We start from the raw sequence: 24,582 nt of genomic DNA, 5'->3' as shown, positions 1-24,582 counted from the left end.
ATTGGTATAACTCCATCATAAATTGAGCAGTATCTGTATATCATCTATAAAATTTCTGCAAAATATCTTCAAGAGTCTTTTAAAATTTTTTTGTAGTTGCAGATGGACAGAATGCCTTTATTTTGTTTATTTTTATATGGTGCTGAGGATCAAACCCAGTGCCTCATGCATGCTAGGCAAGCGCTCTGCCACTGAGCTATAGCCCCAGCCCCAAGATTCTATTCTCAATGCCAGTCATCCCAAGATGCTTAATTCAGAACCACCACCTAATTTCTAGACAGCATGGTGAATTTTTTAATATCCCACTTTCAAATTAGAACAGTTTGAGACGAATTGTCTTAGGAAGCTATAGGTCCATGTGCAGTGAATCCTTGTATGAGGTTTGTAGGAAAAATGAGCGAAAAGACATATCGGGTACAGTATTCTTTATTATAAACAATCAGATGACAATATAAGTATGATTTGAAGGATAATCGAGGCCAAGGTTATTATAATCAAAAGTGTTGCTCCACTCAAGTAGAGATAGTTTCTTTTTTTGTTGGTGTGTCTTACATTCATTGGAACTTATCTTTAACATGTGCCAGGATCACCTAACCTTCTCATACAGTTCAGCTGTTAAATCATAATAGGAATGACAATTTGGAATGCATGTTATATTCTGATTATTTATTTATTGAATGTATATACCAAATATTTGGGACACAAAGTTAGGAGCTTAATGTCTATCAAGTCTATTTATAAGATGCTTTGGTTACTGTTGTTGTTTGCTGTTATGGGAATATCCACATCCACAGGAGAGAATAAAAAAAAGGATCCTAAATGCTAGCAGTTGGCCAACTTTTCCTGATTTATGCTGAGTATAAAAAAATAACATATCAAGTACATGTGTTAAGGAGTGACATCTTTTTGGTTCCAAAGCCCTGGTAGCTATTAACATATCATCTAGCTAAAACAAACTTTTCACATCTCCTTTTTAACAGACAATAAAAAATACTGGCTTTCTTGTGAGCAGGCCTAGATGTTACTGTTCTCTGTCTCATGATCTTTGTCTATTGCAACCTGAAACATGACGGTGGCGGTGATGTATTCAAAGGCCTACCCTGTCCACTTTGTTCACTATCCTATAAAAGAATTATATTCAATTTTTTGGCTTTTTCTAACTCACAGAATGAATGCTAAATGACCACACTGAAAAATCTAAAATTAAACACTAAATTACAATTTTGGGGAACTCTTAGCAGCAAAAGAAAAAAAAAAAGTTGATTAAAATGTGACCATTACAATAAACAGAGGGTTTACTTATCAATTCTCAATTCTGAGTTTAAAAATATCCTAATAAAGGCTTTTGGTGTGACATTTGGGTGATATGTGCCGATTTCATAATTTATTTTTCACGGAAAAAGTTCAGGTGCACTGCAATAAGTTGTCCTAGTTTCTTAAAGCTGCATGGAAATGTTTATATTCTTGGTCTTGTAAATGTCATTTATAAGCCATTACTGCTGATTAATTCTGTGAAGGTATGGATTACAAGAGGATGAGTTTGACAACTTGTGGGAAGATCAAGAAAACTGTGTTTGATCTTAATATCAAAAGCTATGTATTCTTAATGTTCCCCCATAGAATGGTACTAATATGAGACCCACCATAATTATTGACCTCTCCAAGAAGGGAAAATGGGGGAATGATTAGAAAATGGGGAGGCAAGTGCCTATTTCAAAATAGAGATAATAAAAAATCAGTTACACTTTTTTAAGCAAAAAGAAGTTCATGTTTTGTTCTAAAACAAAAAAAAAAAACATGTTCTGAAACATAAAAATGCAAACGTCTATGCAAAGATTTTACTATTAGACTCTCTGCTCCACAAAGGTTGGGACTGTCTCGTCTGCCTTTAATTCCATAGTACCTGACATTGTACCTGGCACATATAGGTGAACAATACAGAGTTGATGAACCAATAAACTATGGGTTTTCTAAACACTAAATGGGCCATCTAATTTTAATGTAAAGTGGAATAATTACTTTCTATTATATATATGGAGTTTCTATTATATAATACTAGTCATTATAAGAGGTGAAAATAGCAACTCACTCATATCTTTTTCACATGATCATTTCTATCTTGACTACAATTTAATGAGAAACAGCTACATGTGCACTAATGCTAGATAGAATGCCTAAATGAAACAATCTCCTGGATTACTGAAGTGCTGTCTGTTACGAGCATAACTTCCATGTTAACTTAAACATTTTTAAGAGGGTGTGAAATATTTTTCCAAGCAATGGGGTGTTTTGTGGGTGGCAAGTATCTAAAAATTTCCCTTTATCATCCAAAGAAGAATATGTTTTTAATATTAGGTATATTTTAAAAGATGTCCTGTTATTCTGTACCACTGTTCCCACAAAATTATATGACCATATATGAAATTATCCTTACTTGTGAAGTTATTTCCAAGTAGGAAACTAGCTTTAGAAGAGGCTACCAGATGTAAACAGTCGATAATTTAGTCAATATAGGCACAAAGGTAATTAATTTATAAACTTCATCCAACATTGTGTCTAGATGTCTTCAGAGCTACTATTATTTCAATAATCTGTAAATCGTTAAATCTGCCAACCGGCAGGATAATGTAGCAGAAGGGTTCCCTGAAATAGAAGCTTTAATGTGGGAATGTGAGTAAATGTTATGATTTCCTGTTCAACCCTTTGATGTTGCTGCTTCTCTGCACGGGACTTAACACACGGCAGCGTCCCACACAGCAACAATCTCAGAAGTTGAATCACTAGGAAGACCAGAACCTGATTTCCAACATGGAAACCAGGGGTCTTGTTGGGTGGTTATTGGACTAAATTCTGGACTACACAATTGGGATTACAGTGCACTCCGTGCAACTTTCTTATTTATTTTCCCTTACTGGACTCATTTGTTTTTGTTTTTTACAGTGATAGGTTGAGGCAATATGATTCTTGGCTTCACAGTTTCTCTCTTTTCTAATCATGGTTTAAATTCATTTAAAATGTACCATTGATATCAGCACAATAGTCCAGCAAAAATAAAATAGCTGTAGCTTACCTCACATAATTCCTTGTACAAACTTGATTATTTTTCCCCTTACCAATAGCACTAAAAGTGAGATCATTTAACCCATACGGTTTTAATTGCTTGGTTTTGGCTTTGTCTAAAAGTGTTGTTTGCTCTAGTGCTACCAAAACCTGACTTTGGCCATATGAAGCGGTTCTGTTGGGCCATATGACATGCTGAGTTGCCTGGGCTCCATCAAAGGCCTCACATGTTGCTGATACTGTTACCTTTCATTTGTTTTCTCCCACAAAAGAAGTAGCATGGGACTGAAAACCCTGCTTTTCCAATCACACTGTACAGGCCCCAGGTTAACTAGGTAGCACAAAACAAATGGTGATAAAAAATATGTATAGTGTATATTATATGTATTTACACATGTATTTAGAAACTTGGGTTAGTTGCAAATCTAAAATGATATAAGCCACTGTCTGCAATAGCATCTATTCTATAGCAATGAAGCTTAAGACATAACTGTTAAGACACTGAAGAAATGGGGTTATGCGGGGATCCCATCTGAGTCAGAACCTTGTCCAACCACTGCAGTGGTCCATGAAGGTGAATCTCAATCCAACAGGGGGTGCTCGTGACATCCTGGCGATGATACTCAGCTCCCCAACCCTGAAAAGCAAGAACAGAGCCAGAGTGATTGTATCAGCCTCCAATGCCCCCAGGCAGAGCACAGGGTCCTTGGTAGAACTCACACACTGGGCAGGTCCTGACAACAGAGAGCCAGAGAGGATGCTACATCGTCCTGTAAGGACAGACCACTGCATCCACCAGATACCAGAGGAGTCTGAATCAGCGCACTTGCTCTGGGTTCACATGACTCTATGCCAACCTGGAGGTCTGGGGTTCCAGGCCCAACACCCAGGATATGCTGGCAAGTCATCTCCCCTCCCATAAGGGAAGAAATGCCACCATACGTTCTTTTATCCTGTGCATTTTGCACAGAATGGTTTCAGCTTATAGACCAGTAATCTCTGTGAAGAAAACTAGAGGGCCCTCTTAACTTTCAGGGTTGATTACCAAAACTTGCTTACCTATATCTGTATTTTACATATCAATAGAAAGTTATTTTTAAAAATAAAGGTAGATCACACCCAAGTGTATTAATTTTGTTATTGGGAACAGTGAATCTATTCTTGGTAGAGTTATTTAAAAATTGAATTTGACAATGCCTGGTCACATTTTATATTTGTGACTATGATTCTAAAGTGGCCCTCTACTGCCACCTGGCACCACATTCCCCAGTCTTGCTTGCCCTTCCAGCTGACTGCTTCACCCCCACTCCTATTCCCAAAAGCCCCTAGCACCTGCTCCCCTGTCTGCACTTGAAACTGATGATCTTGTTTTTTCTTATTTTCATAAGAAAAATGAAGCCATTGGAAATGAGACTCTCCACCCACTTAACATGGCTTTTCTACCTCTTATCATAGATAAATCATGTTTCCAAATAAGCCCATCCATGTACCCATTATTAGATTCACTAATCCACTTATGCATTATTAGAGTTTTGGTCCAACTGCTTTGCTGGTTGGGCTTTCTCAGTTTCCTTCACTGGCTATTTCTCCCTCACCTTCTTTTTTTTTTAATTAATTTTTATTGTTGATTGTTCAAAACATTACATAGTTCTTGATATATCATATTTCACACTTTGATTCAAGTGGGATATGAACTCCCATTTTTACCCCATATACAGATTGCAGAATCACATCAGTTGCACAACCATTGATTTACATATTGCCATTCTGGTGTCTGTTGTATTCTGCTGCCTTTCCTATCCTCTACTATCCCCCCTCCCCCCTCCCCTCCCCTCTTCTCTCTCTACCCCCTCTACTGTAATTCATTTCTCCCCCTATATTTTCCCCCTTTCCCCTCACTTCCTCTTGTATGTAATTTTGTATACCCCTGAGGGTCTCCTTCCCTTTACATGCAATTTCCCTTCTCTCTCCCTTTCCCTCCCACCTCTCATCCCTGTTTAATGTTAATCTTCTTCTCATGCTCTTCGTCCCTACTCTGTTCTTAGTTACTCTCCTTATATCAAAGAAGACATTTGGCATTTGTTTTTAAGGGATTGGCTAGCTTCACTTAGCATAATCTGCTCTAATGCCATCCATTTCCCTCCAAATTCTATGATTTTGTCATTTTTTAATGCAGAGTAATACTCCATTGTGTATAAATGCCACATTTTTTTTATCCATTCGTCTATTGAAGGGCATCTAGGTTGGTTCCACAATCTTGCTATTGTGAATTGTGCTGCTATGAACATGGATGTAGCAGTGTCCCTATAGTGTGCTCTTTTTAGGTCTTTAGGGAATAGACCGAGTAGGGGAATAGCTGGATCAAATGGTGGTTCCATTCCGAGCTTTCCAAGAAATCTCCATACTGCTTTCCAAATTGGCCGCACCAATTTGCAGCCCCACCAGCAATGTACAAGAGTACCCTTTTCCCACATCCTTACCAGCACTTGTTGTTGTTTGACTTCCTAATGGCTGCCAATCTTACTGGAGTGAGATGGTATCTTAGGGTGGTTTTGATTTGCATTTCTCTGACTGCTAGAGATGGTGAGCATTTTTTCATGTACTTGTTGATTGATTGTATGTCCTCCTCTGAGAAATGTCTGTTCAGGTCCTTGGCCCATTTGTTGATTGGGTTATTTGTTATCTTATTGTCTAATTTTTTTAGTTCTTTGTATATTCTGGATATTAGGGCTCTGTCTGAAGTGTGAGGAGTGAAGATTTGTTCCCAGGACGTAGGCTCCCTATTTACCTCTCTTATTGTTTCTTTTGCTGAGAAAAAACTTTTTAGTTTGAGTAAGTCCCATTTGTTGATTCTAGTTATTAACACTTGTGCTATGGGTGTCCTATTGAGGAATTTGGAGCCCGACCCCACAGTATGTAGATCATAGCCAACTTTTTCTTCTATCAGACGCCATGTCTCTGATTTGATATCAAGTTCCTTGATCCACTTTGAGTTAACTCTTGTGCATGGCGAGAGAAAGGGATTCAGTTTCATTTTGTTGCATATGGATTTCCAGTTTTCCCAACACCATTTGTTGAAGATGCTATCCTTCCTCCATTGCATGCTTTTAGCCCCTTTATCAAATATAAGATAGTTGTAATTTTGTGGATTGGTTTCTGGGTCCTCTATTCTGTACCATTGGTCCACCCGCCTGTTTTGGTACCAGTACCATGCTGTTTTTGTTACTATTGCTCTGTAGTATAGTTTGAAGTCTGGTATAGCTATACTGCCTGATTCACCCTCACCTTCTAACACTGAAGTACCTGGGCTCAGTCGCAGACCTCCTGTGTTCTCAGTTTAAACTCAAATCTCATTCAGACTCAGGGAGTTAAATACCATCCATATGCAGACAATTCCACATTTACATTTACAAACAGACTCTTACCTCTAACTCTCCACTTAACATCTCTGCTTGAATGTATGACAGACATCTCAAAGCTGCTGTTACCCAAACTGAACTTTATCTATAAGCCTGAACTGCCTGCATCTTCTCCATCTTGGTCGAAGACAACATTTCATCTTCCTAATTGTCTTTCCTCACACCCACCTCAAATCTGCCTTCGCAACTGGGAATCCTTCTCCTGGAGCTCTCCTGGCAGGAGCGCACCCATCATCTCTCACCTGAATATTGCAACAGCCTTCCCGCATTCATACCTATTATCCATGCAGCAGCAGAGTGATCCTCAAAACTGTAAGTCAGACCATGAAACCCTTCTGTTTAAATCTCAGCAAAGCCTGGTCACCTCTTCACAGGTAAATACCAAATTCCTTGTGGTGGCTTATGACGGGTTGCTCTGATCTCCTCCCACTACACGCAGTTGGCTGCAGTCACACTGGCCTGCCTGTTTCTCCAAATGTCCAGGCATACCTGTAGTGTTAGACTTTTTTGCTTGCTCATTCCCCAGAGAGTCCCATGACTAACTCCATCATCTTCAAGTCTCTGCTGAAATGTCTTCAGTGAAGCCTACATCATGTGACACCTTCCAACCACAGCAACCAATTCCCTTTACCTATCTCTACATTTTCTCATTATTGTGGCTGTTATTTATTGCCTTTATCTCCCTCCTACAATATTGGTTCCATAAGGGCAGAGATCCATGAGTAATCATCAGAATATTCCAATGCCTAAAACAGCGCTGGGCCTGGTACACGGCAGGTGCTCAGTAAGTATTTGTTGATTGAATGAATGAAGGAGTCCTTGGATTGATCAGTAAACATCAGAGCCAAAAAGATCTTAAGAGATGATCTGAACTATCACCCCCATAATGTTTAGTGATCTATAATTTTTTAAAATATTATTTATATGATCTATAATTTTTAAAAATATTTTTAGTTGTAGTTGGACACAATACCTTTATTTTATTTATTTATTTTTATGTGGTTCTGAGGATAGAACCCAGGGCCTCGCATGTGCTAGACGAATGCTCTACCACTGAGCCACAACCCCAGCCCCAAGTGATCTATAATTTTTAAACTAATCATATATAATTATATTTTCTAGATTTTTTTAAAATTTTTTTTTGAACAGAGAGAGAGAGAGAGAGAGAGAGAATTTTTTAATATTTATTTTTCAGTTTTCGGCGGACACAACATCTTTGTTTGTATGTGGTGCTGAGGATTCAACCCGGGCCGCACGCATGCCAGGCGAGCGCGCTACAGCTTGAGCCACATCCCCAGCCCCTAGATATTTTTTAAAGTCATATAATACTAGCAACAGTTTGTTTTTTTAATAAATTGTCTAGCTTTACAAACTTAAAAGCTGAATACCTGAGACATATATCTAGTTGATCTTACACAAATTCAGATTTCTATGAGATGTTGGCATTCCATCCTAATTTAAAAATAGACCTGGATTTAAAAAAAAAAAAAAAAAAGCCATAGGATTGGAATTGGAATGATGGTTCATTAATAGCAATTCAATGCCCTCTGCTGGCTCTAAAGCAACAGAGCATTTGAAAAGATTTCTGAAATTTGTTAATTATGTTACATGCAAAAATGCTATTCAAACAGTGAATGTGAATAAAGCTGCTTTGTCATCATGAAAGAGAAATGGTTTCAATAAACCATTTTTTAAAATTTAAAACTATGTACTCTTAACATTTGCTTTTCATATAATTGCTCAAATTATTTTAAAAACAGTAAGAATTTAATTTGAGTACAAAAAAAAAGAGAACAATCTTTTGTCTTGGTCACTTTAAAGGGCTATTAAAATCTACTCTGAGGGCTGATGAAGTAGCTCAGTGCTGGAGCATTTAGTCCTACAAAACTGTATTACTGTCACCTTATCTTCTGCATTTATAAAAATCAGCTCCTTTAACTTGTTTTTTTTTTTTTTCCAAAAATAACATGCTTAGGAACTTTCACAAAACTGCTAAACAAGACAATCCATACTCATAGAAGAGTTCTTCTTAAAAACTATTAACAGAATTTAAAAAAAAAAAAGAAGTTTGTTATCTACTTGAATTGGTTGTACAATTGCCACATCCACCAAAGAATGCTTCTGAAGTTTGTTCAGTTTTTTTATTTTCTGGTTTTATAATCCAAAAGCAATTACTCCTTACCTTAACAAAACTCATCCGAATAGTGCACATCTTGGTTAACTCATAAACGACTTCAAAGCCATGGTGAACCGACTGGGCAAGCAGCTGAGCAAAGAGTTGGTTGTTGAAGACCTTGAGGCTGCACCCGCTGGGGATCTTGCAGACGGTGGCTGGGTGGAAGCCGTGCTGATAGTTGCAGTTCCTGCTCTGTACAAAGATGCTGCTGTCGCTCACACACTCGGCATACACCTCTCCCCCAACGTAGTACAAATGCACGCCTGTGGACACAAAAACACAGCGCGGCCTGCAAACATTGTTCTCTTCTCAGTGACTCTTACCTGCTGGAAAGATGGGCCTCTGCTGTCAGGTGCATTTTCCTATCACCAATCACAGATGTCTGAGTTAGACATGTGACCCAAATCCCCACTTGTTTTCCCATTGTCATTTCTGTCATTTCCACAAGTCCATTTAAAAATACAATCCATGGCTGGGTGAACATGTCTGTAATCCCAGAAACCCAGGAGGCTGGGGCAGAAGGATTGCCAGCCTGGGCAACTTAGTGAGACCCTGTCTCAGAATTTTTAAAAAGTAATAAAGGGGCTAGGAATATAGCTCAGTGGTAGAGCACCCTGGGTTCAATCTCCAGTAATTCCCCTCCAAAAAAGCAACCCATGTCAACAGTAGACTTTCATATACTATTGCTTCCATCACTCTCAATCTCATGCTTATTTGTTCCAAAATAAGGTTTAATAATATTAGAAACAAAATAAATACATCATTCAAAAAATAATCCTTCATATGCATATGCAAACAAAAATTTAAATGACAATATCACAAAAATGTTACTTAAGTAGATGCAATAAACCCACTCCAGAGGAAACAATAAATAAAGTTTATTTTACTAACAGTTATAAATCTTTTTCTCTTAATAGAAACTTCAAAGCAGGTTCTATTGTTCAAAGCAACCTATTTCATCCACTATTATAAGTCAGTTCATACAATGTCTATATGACTTGTAAACAATGATGTTCCCAACACTTGCAGACATAGTCATACAAAAACTCACAAGTAAATACAGCTTATACCACTTTACCTAACATTACTGGAGAGATATGATTCTAAAGAGCACCCTAAGAATGTTGCTGCTCATGTGAATTTTTATTCCATATTAAATTTTATTTGATTCTTTCCCACCCAATGTCAGGGTTTGAGATTAAATATAAAATTACAGCAAGGGGCTGGGGTTAGAAAAAAATGAAGACATTCTAGTCTAGTGAATAGTAAATACAAGAATAATTTTTCTCCAATTTTACTGGAGGAAAAACTCTAACACTAGATGTCAGTACAACCACCATGCAGTTAAGAGGAATTTGTCAAAGGGATCCAGAATATTCATGCCATAATATGTTTTGGGTTTCCTCAAAATGAAAATACAAAACTTTTAATGAAAAGAGTTTATAGACCGCCCCCCCATGGCTTCTCAGACCCTAGTGTAGGAAACATTATGACAGAGATGCTCAGTGTGTCAGGTTATAAGAAGCATGGGAGGTGATTTTGCATGCTGTGTGACTGACTACCTCCCAGCATACTTATTTCTTTGCCCCTGTCTTCTTTCCCTTAATTTGATTTTGCCTGTGTCCACAGAAGAGAGAGAAGCCTGAGCAGGTAGGCAGTAGAGAAGAAGAAATTCCAGTATTGTACTCTCCAGCCACATTGCTCAGAAGAAACTGACCCAGAGTCCCACAGATAAAGCAGAGCTCTGGATTTTCAGGCCACTGTTACACTTCCTGTGTCAGACTGGCTCCCCTTTTTATTTCCCCAGCCTTCCTCTCCCTTTTCTTTCTCATTTCTATTATTCGTTTTCCTGAATGGCCTGACACTCACGACCCAGGCACACTAGGTAGAGAGGAAGCAGGACAGAAGCTGGAAGTAGTGACTTGACTGGTCCATAGTGAGGCAGTGCAAGCACGGCCCCCTTAGCCACTCTGTGCTCTGGGGGGAGGCCTGCCTCTTAGGCAAGGGTGGAGTTGGGGAGGGGGCCCTAAAAGGGGAAAGCAGGTGGAGAAAGCCAGTGTGAGGCCCACTAAGCCTTTAGTATGTATTCGAATTGAATGACCTTCAAATATATAATCCTACTGGAAACTATTAAGTAGAATAGATAAGATTTTTGTTATCTGACCCTGATCTTTATTTAGGGGGTGGTTTTCAATCCTGTTAAAGGCTTATCTGCAACCACAGTACAAGTTGGCCAAGAGAGAAGAGCAGAGGAGAGCCTGGGCAGATGGATGGGTAGTGGCCCAGCATCCCGAGAGAGGAGAAGAGAGCCAAGGTGAAGAACATGGAGACTACTGCAAACACCAGGCGAGGTCAGAACCCAGGCCCACTGTGAGGAGGCCAGCTTTTGGCCAGAGACAGTGTCATCAATAGAAGAGTCCAGTAGACGTGTGATTTTATTTGCATCCATCTGAAAGGCCAAAATTGTGGCCTTCAATCATATGTATCAAATTCAAGATGGCCACAAAGTGAAACAGTTCTCAAGTGTTAACCTGCACCCAGATCACCTGGAGGGCTCATTCTACAGATGCCTGGGCAGGGAGGTGGGGGGTGCATAGCTCAGCCTCAGCAGTAGAGCGCTTGCCTCACATGTGGGAGACCCTAGATTCCATCCCCAGCACCACAACAAAATCAAAACGAAAAGCCAGATAGCTCACAGACTCAGTAAGCCTGAAATCAGGCAGACAATTTGCATTTTAGTAAGTTCCCAGGTGAAGCAGACACTCCTTCACTTTGGGAACCACCGTTAAGCAACTCAGACTACCTTACAGATTAGTCTACAAAACTGGAAAGGCTGGATTTTTAAGCATGGGATACTTGACAACTATTTTCAGACAGGAATATCATAGAATTCATTATTTCATTCTGATCATGAATACTAGCAGGTGGTCCCGTAAAATTTCACATCTCTGTCAGAACTGAAACCTCATTGCAAAAGGTTATTATTTGTGAATTCCCTGATTTATGGGACATTTCTTGAAGCCAGTAGAGGAAAAAAATGAACATGTGCAGATTTCATTACAGCTACATTTGTCAGTTGCTGATGAAATCATACCTATTCTCGTTGCAATAAAATATGCCCTTCAAGTTTTATTATCATGGAGAAGCTTTAGATAAAGCAATGTAAACAAAGCTATTGTTATAATCCTATAGCTTGTTCTAACTTCTAGCAATAGGGAATAAGAAAAAGCACTACTTGATATTGTTATATTGTGTGCCTGCACAAATATGTAATAAAGAACCCCTACTATTATATATAATTATAATGCACTAATAAAAAAATTCTGGAGGAAAAAGAGAGGTTACAAGAGAAACCAGGCAATGTGGTCCCATGGCAGGTTCTGCTCACACTTGGGCTGTGTCTTTCTTTATCTAAACTTTTCATTTGTCTGGGACTGCCACTCACTTTTTATGAGAACAGTGAGTCTTGTGTGGTGGCACTTTGGGTTTGATTTGGGTCTGCAGGGTCAGAATGCAAGTGTGTCCCTTTAATCCTGTTCTATTGTCTCAAAGTAGAGACACAAGGAGGGAAGAATGGAAGGAGAGCAATGCCACCATAGGGAGAGTCCCCAATGCCCAGGGATCTACTCATAGTCAGGGGAGGAAGTCAGGAAAGTGTAGGTATGCACACAGATCTTCTGACTGGGACGGAGGATAAATGCCCCCCCTGCTCAAAGAACTCAGCCTCTCTACCCTGCTAAGAGCAAAACCTCAACTTACTGTTACGGATTTGATCTGGAATGCCCCCCAAAATGGGAATGCTGCAATGTTCACATGTGAAAATATTGGATTAAGAGAGCTGTAACCTCAGCAGTGGATTAATCCATTTAGTGAAGTAATAATTTGAATGGAGTGGTGGTAACTGTAGGCAGGTGGGGTAAGGGTTGGAGGAAGTTGGTTACTAGGGGCATGCCCGTAGGTACTATATCTGTTCCTGCTCCCCCCCCAACCCGGCTTTCTGGCTGTCATGAGCTCTGCAGCTTTCCTCTGCTGGGCCTGGTCCCTCCTCCATCATGTTCCCCATGACCTCAGGCCCAGAGCAATGGAGTCAGCCCACCATAGACTGAACCTCTGAAACTTTGAGCCAAAAATAAACTTTTCTTCCTCTAAGTTGTTCTTGTCAGTCCTTGGATCACAGCAACAAAAAGCTGACTCATACAACTCAATGCCTCCCTGGAGGTTATTTGACCTTGCCTTTGTCTTTGCTGCCTTCTCTTCTGCACAGTTATTTTAAAGCCTAGCTGATTATCAGGATCATCTAGAGCTTTAAAAAAGTACATATTTCTAGGTATGATAGTTATATTTTTAAAAAATTTCTTATAAAGTGAGATATATACTGAAATAGATGGACAAGGTTACAAAGTCTGAGATTTGCTTTAAAATACTCTAGCAAGGGCTGAGCATACAGCTCAGTAGAAGAGATCTTGCCTAGCATGTGTGAGGCCCTGGATTCAATTTCTAGCACCACAAAAATAAATAAATAGATACATAAAAATAATAAAATACTGTAGCCAAAACAGCTTGGAGGATAGATGAAAAAAAAAGAGCACAGAATGTCAATCATTACTGGTGCTAGAGATGACACGAAGACTCATTACACCACTCTCTCTAATTTTGTGTATATTTAATGATGTATGATCAAGAAAATAAAAATACAGATTTCCAAATCCACACCAGAGCCTACATCAGAGGACAGGGCTGCTTCTTCCACAGGACTGTTCCTAAAGCACAACGCCAGGGTTTGCCTCATTATCTCCCAAACTTGGCATAATTATTACCAAGAGGACAGTGATTTCTCTTAAGGAAGGGGCACTTTTTCCTATTTTGCATAATCACTTCTGGGCCGTAGTAAGTCTGTACTTGAAGACTAAGTCTTTGTGGACACAGATGACCAAGCAGGTTTGGGTCCAAATGCACTATGCTGAATGTCCCATCACTGCCAGTCACACACTCAGCCACTCAGCCTGCGCTGGGCTGAACTGGGCCGTGATGCTTCTCTCTCACTACTGTGGCAGTGTTCCCAGTGCACCCTTATACCTCCGGGACCCCCATCTACACATGAGCAAGAAACCCACTATAGAAAATCTAGACATGGAAAATTAAAGCCCACCACAATCCCACAGCCCCAAAACAATCACAGCTAACATCTGATATATATATATATTTGTCTTTTGTGGAGTATATTTTAAAAAAAAAACAAAATTGGGGGGCTGAGATTGTGACTCAGTGGTAGAGTGCTTGTCTAGCATGTGCGAGGCCCTGGGTTCAATCCTCAGCACCACATAAAAATAAATAAATAAATAAATAAAATAAAGGTATTATGTCCAACTATTTTGAAAAAAAAGTTTTTTAAAAAATTGGAATCATTCTCTACATGATATTTTAAAACTCTCTTTTTCATTTAGTAATATATTATGAGGGTTTTTCCAGGATACCAGATATTCTGCAATGTCAAGTTTAATGACTATAATAGTTATGACATTCTATGTTAAAACTTTTTTAGGATTTGTTTTTCAAAGTTGAAGAAGCCATACCCATACTCAAAAGCAGAATGGAAGGGTTATTTTGAGGGAGGAAAACTAAATCCTTGGGGAAAAAAATAATTCTAATAACACCTAGAAGGGAAAATCCTCCTCTCAAGGAACTAACAAGGACCAGACTCTGGCATCAGGATGATTCCTTTCATGAACAGGAAGAATTTCTAGAATTCTATGGAACTAAAAACATGAAAGAAAATTAAGATTTGTAAAACGTGAAAAATTCGTAAAAAAGTGAAAAACTAATTCCCAAAACAATGAAATGACTTGGGATACATGAGAAATTTTGACAGGGTGATCTTGATTTACCTCAGCAAACTCAATAGCTGGGGTTAATGCCTCAGTAATTATCATAACGATATATGTTTTCTCCCACAGAGAGAAGAACAAATATCAGATAGGTCAAATGCCACACATCTACACCTGCAGAAGGGAAATGAGCCTGTCTCTTTCAAAGGGTCACCTAGGGAAATGAGGAAATCAATAGGGATAGCCATCATCATTACCATCATTGTTTTACTCTTTAGCAAGTCACTGGAAAGCATTCAAGTGTGTTGCTTAGTTTTCAAAGAAGAATGTGGACAGATCCCAGATTAGAATTTAGTGTTCCAGACTCTTCGAGTGTCCAGAGCCATCCATGGGCTACGAGTGGGCTGCCATGCATTGTAACCTATTAAATAGGAGAATGTGGCGTCTGAGAATGACAGGTGGACATTTCCTCTGGTTGACTGCCCTGACTCATTGTGAGCCCTATTCAAGCTCTGCCAAAGGTCCGACAGGGCACCAGAGATGGGGTAAGCTGCTATAACCACACAGATGGGTGTGTGACCTCCAAGATGCCAATCAACCTGCTGACTGCAAGACATCACGAAGCAAGACTCCACCCTTGAAACTTTATCCCTGCTTTTGATGGACCCCCCTTCAATAAACCATGGGAGCCGTTTTCTATTTGTCTAGTTCCAGCTCCTGTGTGGACTGGATGTATTAAGGGCTCCGCTTTTGTAAACATATTTCTGGCTCTTTGTATTTTGTTCTTCACTAATTATTTTAAACTTTAAGTTTTCAGGTGGCTTATACCCTTCTCTGCAGGAAGGGCCATTGCCCCTGTTATTCGAGGTGTTGCTCTGCTGTTAAGAGGTGGCTCTGGTTGCTAGTGCTAGCTTGTTAGTAGCAACCTGAAACTTTTTTGCTGATGAGGTCAGAAGAATGGGTTCAATTCCCTTTGCACCAGATAACTACTGCATGGCTGCAAATGCATGCTTCCTACCAGCCCCACTGCCTCACGGTATGTCCCACTGGATGGAAAAACGGAGTGAAAAGGCCTGGGCAGCCTAGCATAAACCATCCGCACCAGAGGGCACACAACCCGCAAGCCTGCACTGCCACCTGGGAAACAACACTAACTTCTTTTTGGAGGGCCTGCCAGCTTGGCTAAATTTAAGTAACAAAGAACACAAAATAAAATGGCTGCAAAGCTAACAGTAATTCTTTAGAGGAGAAACGGCTCATCACTAACTATAATAAAAAGAATTTTTTAAGCCATCTTCAACCTTTAGCCTCTCTCCAGTCTAATCTCAAAAAATTTTTTATATATATATATATATATATATATATATATATATATATATATATATATATACTTGCAGTGCTCAGATCAAACTTGAGGCCTTGTGCATGCTAGGCAAGCACTATAGCACTGAGTTACACCCCCAGTCCACAGGATCCTTTTATATCCTATGAACTCTTGGCTTAAATCTATCTTCCCATTTCACACTCAGCCATGCTCTACTCCTGCTCAGTTTTTCTCTATTTGACATACTGTATAGATTATCTCCTGCCTTTCTTTCCCTAGTTGCCCATATTCCAGGAAGGCAGGTGCTTTTTCTTTTTCTTCTGCCCTTACCCCTGGTGTCTAGTTTGGCTGAGAACAGGTGCTCAGTATATATTTGTGAGATGAATGCATACCTCTGAAATTTGCATCTCTATTAGTTAACTCTGCAGAGCAAGTTCACTTTCTTGCTAACTTAGCAGTGCATTACAGACTTGGGCTGGTGCCCCAGGAAGCCATGCTGCTCAGAAGCAGATAATCACAGCAGTACCTGAGAGCTATTCTTGTGATCTCATAGATCAATGGCCCTTGATTTAAAATATCCCAAGCCAAAACTTTTTGCTGCCATGCTTTATGACATGCCTCATGGTGTCTCTTAAAAATAATCTCTTTTTTTTTTTTCATATTAGAGTAATTCCTAAGCAGATTTCTGAGACTACTGTGACTTTGCCTTGGAGACCAATCAAAAGTGGAGAGCCTGTCCTTCCATTTAGGTGGCACCAACAGAGCCAGGTAGCCTGGGTTTTGGAGCAGGTTACATCCTGGCTCTTGCTTTTATAGATTAGCTCTTAGTCAGCAACATAGGCACCTACTCTCCTTGTCCTCATCAATAACACCTTGAACAAGCTCTTTAATATTTTAATTCTCTTTGGAGTCACTAGCACCAGGAGAAGTCTACTAAGGAGATCAATCTGCAAGGCCTTCAGCGAACAGCTCCACAGTGCTATGTGTTAATGTTTTGTCTTTAGATTTTACTGAAGAGTCTCATACAAAAATCATTTAAAAATAGAACCACACCTGAGAAACTTGTTTAGGAATTCAGTCAAATAAAATTATTTCTTCCTTAGAGTAACAACTATTTTCCCCGTTGGGATAAGAACTACATGGAGATTGAGTTTCCTCTTTCTGCACTCCCTCTCAGGAAACCTAGCACAAAAATCACAAGCACAGTCACAATGCTCTCTCTATGGATGAAACACAGTCGTTCCTTGGTGTCTGGAAGGGTTTGGTTCCAGGACCCATGGCAGGTACCAATCTCTGAGGGTGCTCAGGTTCCTAATACAAAATGGTATAGTGTTTGTATACAATTACACACATTCCTCCTGTATACCCTGGATGTCTAGGTGATTTAGAATACCTAATACAATGTAAATGAAACCTCAATAATTGTTACAGTGCATTGTTTGGGGCACAATGAAAAGAGAATAGTCTGTACATGTTCAGTACAGAAGCAATTTTATTTCTGAATGTTTCTGATCTGAGTTTGGTTGAATCCACAGATATGAAAAACCCAAATACAGATAGTGACTGTACTTGAATTCTCTCCCTCCCCACCTTGGTTTCTGATTTTCTATTTTATAGTTATTATTTCAAAAGTTTTCTTGTAAGCCTCCTCAAACGTGCTACAGAAGAATCAGAATGTAAATAAACATAAAGTAACTGTCTTCATTAAGCATTAACATCAATGAATGAATTCCACCTGTTTCTAAACAATGGCTGGTAGGCTTAATACAACAGGGGACATTTGGGGGGTATGCAAGAAAGACTTCAGGAAGCATCACACAGTGAAATAATGAATCTCCCTGGAAATCTGAGAAAAAAAACTTAAGACTACTTTTCCACATGGGAAGAGAAAAGATCAACCAACTCTAAAGGTTCTTTCTCTGTGACTCCTGAGTAGTATCAGGCAGACACCAACAATTCTAAAATAAAAGAAAGAATTTAAAGACCCTCAGCCTGGCCTCATACTCTGCTGGGATGTGCTACCCTTGCTAACATGGATGAGATAGGCCCCAAGGCAAACAGGTTAGAGACCAGCAAGGCCTGAGCCCACCCACGAGCTGTCACAAGAATGGCCAGACACGGGAGAGCCCCAGTCACCTATCAAAGGCTTTCAAGCATAATTCTTTCATATTTTTAACTCCCTCACTTCTAAGTGGATGCAGATCACTTTACCTCATGTCGATAACCATCCACTCAGAATTCTTCTTCAGAAATCATCCTAGTTGGCATCACTAGGCAATTCAAAAGTAACACATGATACCTCCACTGAATAATCTCACCCTTCTTTCCAAGGTGTCATCTTTCTTGGGTTTGCAACACACCACCCCCAAAGGTAGCCTGCTGACTACAAAGTCAGAGAGAGCAGGACCCTGAAAGCCCATGAGCTCTCTCCTTTGGTGATGCAAGAACCCGCCCACAGTTTGCCGGCCCTGGGTTCTTTCCGTAAGACCACATGGCCAGTTTGGGGCCAGTTTGTGGCCACTCTTTCAGCTCAGAAGGCTACATCAAGGCATGACACATTTGCTCTTACCCTTTCCTATGTGTCTCCTGGTATTCTCTATTGTGGAATTTCTGTTTACATTCGAAAGGAGTCCAAGACAGAACCTGTTCCTGTTGTTTGAAGGGTCGGTGAATCCATCTATGAGCACACTTCGGGAGGAAGCCTGGAAGGTCTCCCCTACTCGGTTGTTCAGTTCATAGTAGGCGACCGAGCACCAGTGCTGGGGCTCCTCGTAACACACTGGACGGAAGTCTGTAAGAAAGGAAGCCAGACAGCACTTCATGACTGTCATACCTGGACCCCAAAGCCCGAGAGCCACGGGGAAATGGAGATGAATGCTTTCAACCAGCAGGTTGGCCGTAAGACTAGCGAAGCTGCTTGACAATCTTTTAAACCTGCCTAATGGAAGCTGTTTTGGGGGTAGCTTGTGGAGCAGAGGCTTGTTAATCTTCCATGGTTATAGCATCTGTAAATAAGCTTACTGGTCATGATGGGGACAGGGAAAAGGTGATATGAACAGCCTGTTGTAGAAAATCAACACCCCTGAAGTAAACAGCTCAAAAGAAGCTATCAGGTAACTTCATCTTTACATATGAAAGATAGCATCTTACTCTTATTACACCAAACTAAATCCCTAGGCCAAAAAGTATAATTTCTTAAAATTAAAAAAAAAAATCATTTGGATATGATAAAACCCAAATCAAAACAATGAACAGAATTTTATTTAAGAAAGAAAGAAAAAAAATCTTTCACATAGAGGGGCTTACATTCTCCTGGGATATCTAGTTACAAATGACATAAAAGTACTTTAAAGAAAGCTGGATATTTCATCTGCAAGCCCATGAATGTTATGTTTTCACCCCACACATTAATGTTAAAGCAAGTGTTCCTGTAACTGTGGTTCCCAACCACAGTACCGAGTTCTTCCTTTCTTTTCTATCCACACCCTTTCTCTTCCTATTGATATTTTTTCCTTGAATACATTAGTAATTCTCATATCTAGAATATGTTTCTATATGCACTAAAATATAATTTTGTGAAACCAATAAATTAGAGTTGCTATCTGATTTACAAAATGATCGCCACTTAATAAAGAGATCCTTTAAATAGTAAACTCCCTTAGACCCTTCCTACTCAAAATATGGTTCATGGGCAGTTATGTCTCCATCACCTGAGATCTTGCAAGGGAGTGTTTATTCTTGAACCCCCACCCCAGATGTACAGAATCAAAAACTGCATCTATATTCAGATTGCTACTTGGTTTGTAAGAACATTAAAGTTGAACAACTCCTCTACCTATAAACTTATGGTGCATATATATTTTTACAATGGAACAAAATCTTTAATTTTTTTAAGTCCCTAATTCCATACTAAATGTTAAGAACTACAAACTTCAACGACAGGCAAGATGATGTGCGCCCAGCCACAGGGAGACAGAGGATCACTTAAGCCCAGGAATTCCAGGCAAGCCTGGGCAACGTAGCGAGATCCCACTTCAAATTAAACAAAAACAAGACTGAACAAAACAAAAACCATCATCACCACCACCAACAACAAAACCCTATAAACTTCTAAATGCTAGGTTAAAATTAAAAATTAACTTACTTTTTTAACAAAGGTGATAAAACATTCATTCTCAAGCACTGAAGAATGCCAAATTTAAAATGCAAAGCCATGCTATCTGCCTCTTAAAACACATTTTGTTTTGTTTTGGGGTAATAGGAGACTCTCTTGGAGACATTTAGCTGTTCACCTGTGATTTACCACCGTGAGGTACTGCTTGTACTAAAAGACTATCGGCAGTGGCATCTACAGTGCAGCCATTCTGGGTCCCTGGGGTTTATGTGGCATGATGAGGTGAGGGGGGTCAATGACAGGAAAGCAGTGAAACAAAGGCTTTGTCAGTTGATAAACTATGCAGATAGTCCAGTCTGTTCTGCTGTTAAACTTGTGGGCTTGGGGGGCAGTGTTACTGCTAAAGAGAGACCATATTAACATAACAAAATGCTTCTAAAGTGACATTTTGAGTCTTACCAAAGAAATTGGTTGTTCTAAGGTTCCCTCTGGAAAGCTGCTTAGTTTTACCTCTGACTAATGAATTAGCATTGAGTCCAAATGACTTCAAGATCTTCAAATTGAGAAGCTATTCTCTGAGCTTTCATCATAGAACAGTCTGTTACCTGGTTTGTAAAACACATAGAAAGCTAACTCTTCTTTGAAATTATTTATCTTCAGTTCCCAAGTTGCCATGGATTGCACAAAGGCCACAGGAATGAATTAATTGTTCCGGAGGAGCCTCAAGATATGCCTCCAAAACAGAAGAGTTGAAAATCGATTATAACCTTGGGCCCAGGGCACACAGAGCAGGGTCCTTCTCCTCTAGTATCAGTCTTGATCAGACAGTGACCTTGGTTAGGCAAACTGTATGCATTACATAGATGGCAGCTTATCAGGAAGTCATGCATAACACAATAAAAACTCTGAGGCAGTGGAAAAACTTCAGAGAGGACCTCAGAACAACTGATTCCTTAGTTTCCATTCCTAATGTTAGTTCAGAAGAGTCTAGAAACGCTCATGGTGGAATCCAACAGTAGAGAAGAGCAGATCAGTACTACACAAGTAGTTCTCACACTGAGGAATGCACAAAAAAAGCCAGTGGCACTTGCTGAAACTGCAGATTCCTGATCACACGTCCAGAAATTCTGATTGATCAGATCAGTAGGGGCATGTAGCCATGCACATTTTAAGAGGCCCTGTTGCCAATTCTAATGCAGGAGCTTATGGGCCACACTAGGAAGCCATGGATAAAGTATTTCCTTATGACAAAATGAACTGTGACCCTAGTGAAAGAGTTATAAAACAAGATGGCCCTTTTATAGGTCCTGGAGTAAATCGATCTAGAAAATTCAGATGCTGGATACAGAATTGTCATATGACTCAGCAGTCCTCTCCTAGGTCTACACCCAAAGGAATTGAAAGCAGTGGCTCAAACAGATACTTGCCTTGAGGGTTTGCAGCAGAATGCTTCACAAAAGCCAAATGGTGGAAACAAGCCAAATATCTAACAACTGATAAATGATTTTTTTTTAATTTGCTATGTCATACAATGGAATATTGTTCAATCACAAAAATAAAGTATTGATATATTCTACAACATGGATAAACTGGGAAAACACTTCATTAGGTGAAAAAAGCCAGATACAAAAGTGCAAATATTGTATGCATCTACTTATAATCAGATACCTGGAACAGGCAATTTTGTAGAGATAGAAAGTAGGATGGAGGTTACCAGAACTGGGGATGGTAGGAAATAGGAAGCTATTGCTTAATAAGTAAGGCGTTTCTCCTTGGAGTGATAAAAAAGTTTGCAAATAGATAGTAGTGATGGAAGCATGACATAGTGAATATACTTAATGCCACTGAATTGGGACTCTTAAAAATGGTTAAAATGACAATTTTTATAAAGGGCATATTTTACCACAACTTAAAAAAATTAATCTTATATACCAAAATAAAATCACTGAATTGTACACTTGAAATAAATCAATCATATGGCATGTGAATTAGATCTTAATAAAGCTGTCTAAAAAATTAGGGGCAAATGAATTAATCTCAAAAGTTCCTTTTACTTATGTATGGGTCTGTTATTCAGGTTGGCATTTGTGGTTTTGTGGTTAATCATTCAGAGAAGAATTGTTTTCTCTGAAATGCACAGTGCTATGCCTTCCGTGAGAACCTAATCAGCTTCTGCATCCTTGTTGGGCTCTGCCCTTCGTAGACAGAAAGAGGAGGGACAATATCACCTTGCTTATGTAACCAGAGTCAAATGCAAAGTCCGTACAGGAAATCATTATAGCAGAGATGTGTTATGTAAATATGTATTTTGCAACATATTTATCCTGTCCCTTAACCAGGATTCTGCCCTCTCAGTGACCTTGGCCAGGTACAGGACTTCAACCACCTGCTCTCACACTCTGTGAGGACTTCTGAGACTTTGTCCAGGATCTCAGTCTGTCCCCCATATCAAGTTCCATTGATTCTGCCTCCTCTAATTCCTTGCCTCTTTCCAATCCCACACCGGTATTTTACTTCAAGTCCTTGTAGTCACTGCTGGTCACAGCCTCTATCGCCTGATTTACATGATGCTCTCCATATCACTGCCTTGTGAAGGTCAGAGGCCATGGTAATCATTATTGCACTTCTAGTCTTGGCTGGGTGCCATGCACTTAACAGGTGCACAGACATTACTACACTAAGTCAATGAAATCTCTTATCTATAGTTCTGAGCTTTACATGTTCCAAACACCTGTGTGGTAATTTCTTTACTCAATAAGCAACTAATGAACAGCTCTACGTTGGACATAGAAAAAGAAGGAATCATAAAATATAAAGTGATAAATATGAAAGTATGTATATAAATAACTTGCTGAGGAGGCAAAAAGAACAAAGTACCTTGAAAGGGAAGAGGCAACTCCTATATCTTTCCCCATTTTACAAGGTCTTTGAGAACAGGAACAACTTTTGTTGAACATTTAATTCCTTTTTCAGTAACCTAAGGCAATGTTTGCATTTAGAGTTTAATAAACATCTGTTTTTAAAAGTGAATTCATGGGGCTGGGGTTGTGGCTCAGTGGTAGAGCACTTGCCTAGTATAAGTGAAGCACTGGGTTCCATACTCAGCACAACATAAAAATAAATAAATAAAAGTATTGTGTTCATCTACAAGTAAAAAATATTTTTTTAAAAAAGTGAATTCATGAATAATAAATGAGTGCACCAGATTGTAACCACCACTAGCACCAAATATATTCACATTGGCCTTAAGGAAATTGTTAGTCCTGGATATTATTTATCTTACATTTATGAGGGTAATTAAATCTCTTCATATGTCAGCTTGGACCCACTTCACAGATGTGGCAGCACATGCAACTACAACTGTGATTCTCCCTTTCTCTTTTTTATGCTTTTTCAATTCAGCAAATAGTTACTGAAGAGCTCTCTTTTCAAGCCAGTGCCCTGGCTTCACAGAGCAAAAAGTGAAAAGCATTGGCTGGAAGAAAGTAATACACATATCTTTTGTAGCCAGGGACTGACTCCCTTTGATGGTTGAAAGAGGCCACCAAAGAAAAGGCCTACCCCTGACCCTCCACTTTGCCTACCCTCAGGTCAAGTCTTTCTGCTTGGGCTAGAGATGTATTCTGAACTTATTTCTATTGCTTAAAAAAAAAATAATAATTCCTGGATATTCCCAGGAATGGTGTTCAAATCCTTTTCATTTATGAGAGTGTTTAGAAGTGAGAATCAGAGCAAAAAACATGTTGTGCAAATCGGGCACAGTCCTGATCCGTTTTGGTTCATAGGCATGATGATCACGCTGTTGTGTGAGATGTGCCTCCCGCTAAACATGGCCATGATGTCAGCACATTCCCCATATGACATGGAAAAAAGATGGGTATGTCCTGATCATCTTACAGAGAGGATCCAACACAGCCTATGGAGATTATTTTGACCTGTAGAACACTATACAAGTGTCAGTTACAGTGACGATGATTGTGGTTGTCCACTATAAATAGTAGCTTCGGGTCCTAATTTCCCATAGTTTCCCACAGACCATGGCTCTTACTGACCTGAGTGTTGATATGGAGACTCTGGCTCAGAAGGACTTCCTGGGGAGTGGGGGTAGCTGGCTGAGCAGGGGGACTGTGAGAACACATGGCTTGGCGAGGGAGGGAGCGCAGGACACGGAGGCTGCTGGAAGGACTCGGGGTAGGTGGCATTGTGTGGCATGAGTGGCTCGCTGTGCAGGGAGGCGCTTCGGAACTTGGCCAGGAGGCTGAGCTGGGGGTTGTATTCACTGTGTCTTGGCACGAGCACTGGAGGCAGCACTAGGAGCAGAAGGCGACAGGAGAGTGAGCACTGAACGTTGCTCATCAGGAGACAACAGGGGGGACACTTGCCTTTCTCATTTGGCCGCTTGTTGATGGTAAAACCATTTTTTCATTTGGGAACTGCCCCTCTGCTATTCACTGTGCTCATCATACAACTATCCATGATGATCCCATCTCTACCCAAGAAGTGAGTATGTGGGTCACACCAAACCAACAGCCTTCCTCCCTGCCACCTGCATCTTAAGCAGAATGTCACAGCTGATGACAAAGTTCAAAGGAGGATCTTCCTAATGTCAGCACTCCAAAGAGACCGCCTATGCACTCCCACCTTGGAAATGACCTAATACTTGG

At 39.8% G+C, this 24,582-nt stretch overlaps 1 protein-coding gene and 1 pseudogene across 2 annotated transcripts in view; one reads left to right on the top strand and one right to left on the bottom strand.

Annotated features, from left to right (window-relative positions):
* Window positions 1–410: 410 nt before the first annotated feature.
* The window catches only part of Smad9 (SMAD family member 9), a 35,767-nt gene continuing 11,595 nt past the window's right edge, over window positions 411–24,582 (bottom strand). For both annotated transcript variants that reach the window (XM_076872447.1, XM_076872448.1), the window contains 4 exons: window positions 23,971–24,228; window positions 18,374–18,595; window positions 8,662–8,918; window positions 411–3,697 (listed from right to left, as the gene is read on the bottom strand). In XM_076872447.1, the coding sequence (XP_076728562.1) occupies window positions 3,554–3,697; window positions 8,662–8,918; window positions 18,374–18,595; window positions 23,971–24,228 (881 nt within the window). In that variant the 3' untranslated portion in view covers window positions 411–3,553. The remainder of the gene's footprint in view (window positions 3,698–8,661; window positions 8,919–18,373; window positions 18,596–23,970; window positions 24,229–24,582) is intronic.
* On the top strand, window positions 23,686–23,781 carry LOC143411930 (small nucleolar RNA U13; annotated as a pseudogene).

Source organism: Callospermophilus lateralis, chromosome 12 (assembly GCF_048772815.1).
Source record: "Callospermophilus lateralis isolate mCalLat2 chromosome 12, mCalLat2.hap1, whole genome shotgun sequence".
Classification (NCBI taxonomy): domain Eukaryota; kingdom Metazoa; phylum Chordata; class Mammalia; order Rodentia; family Sciuridae; genus Callospermophilus; species Callospermophilus lateralis.
Note: the sequence above shows the minus strand (reverse complement) of the source record. Positions and strands in the feature narration are given on the sequence as shown.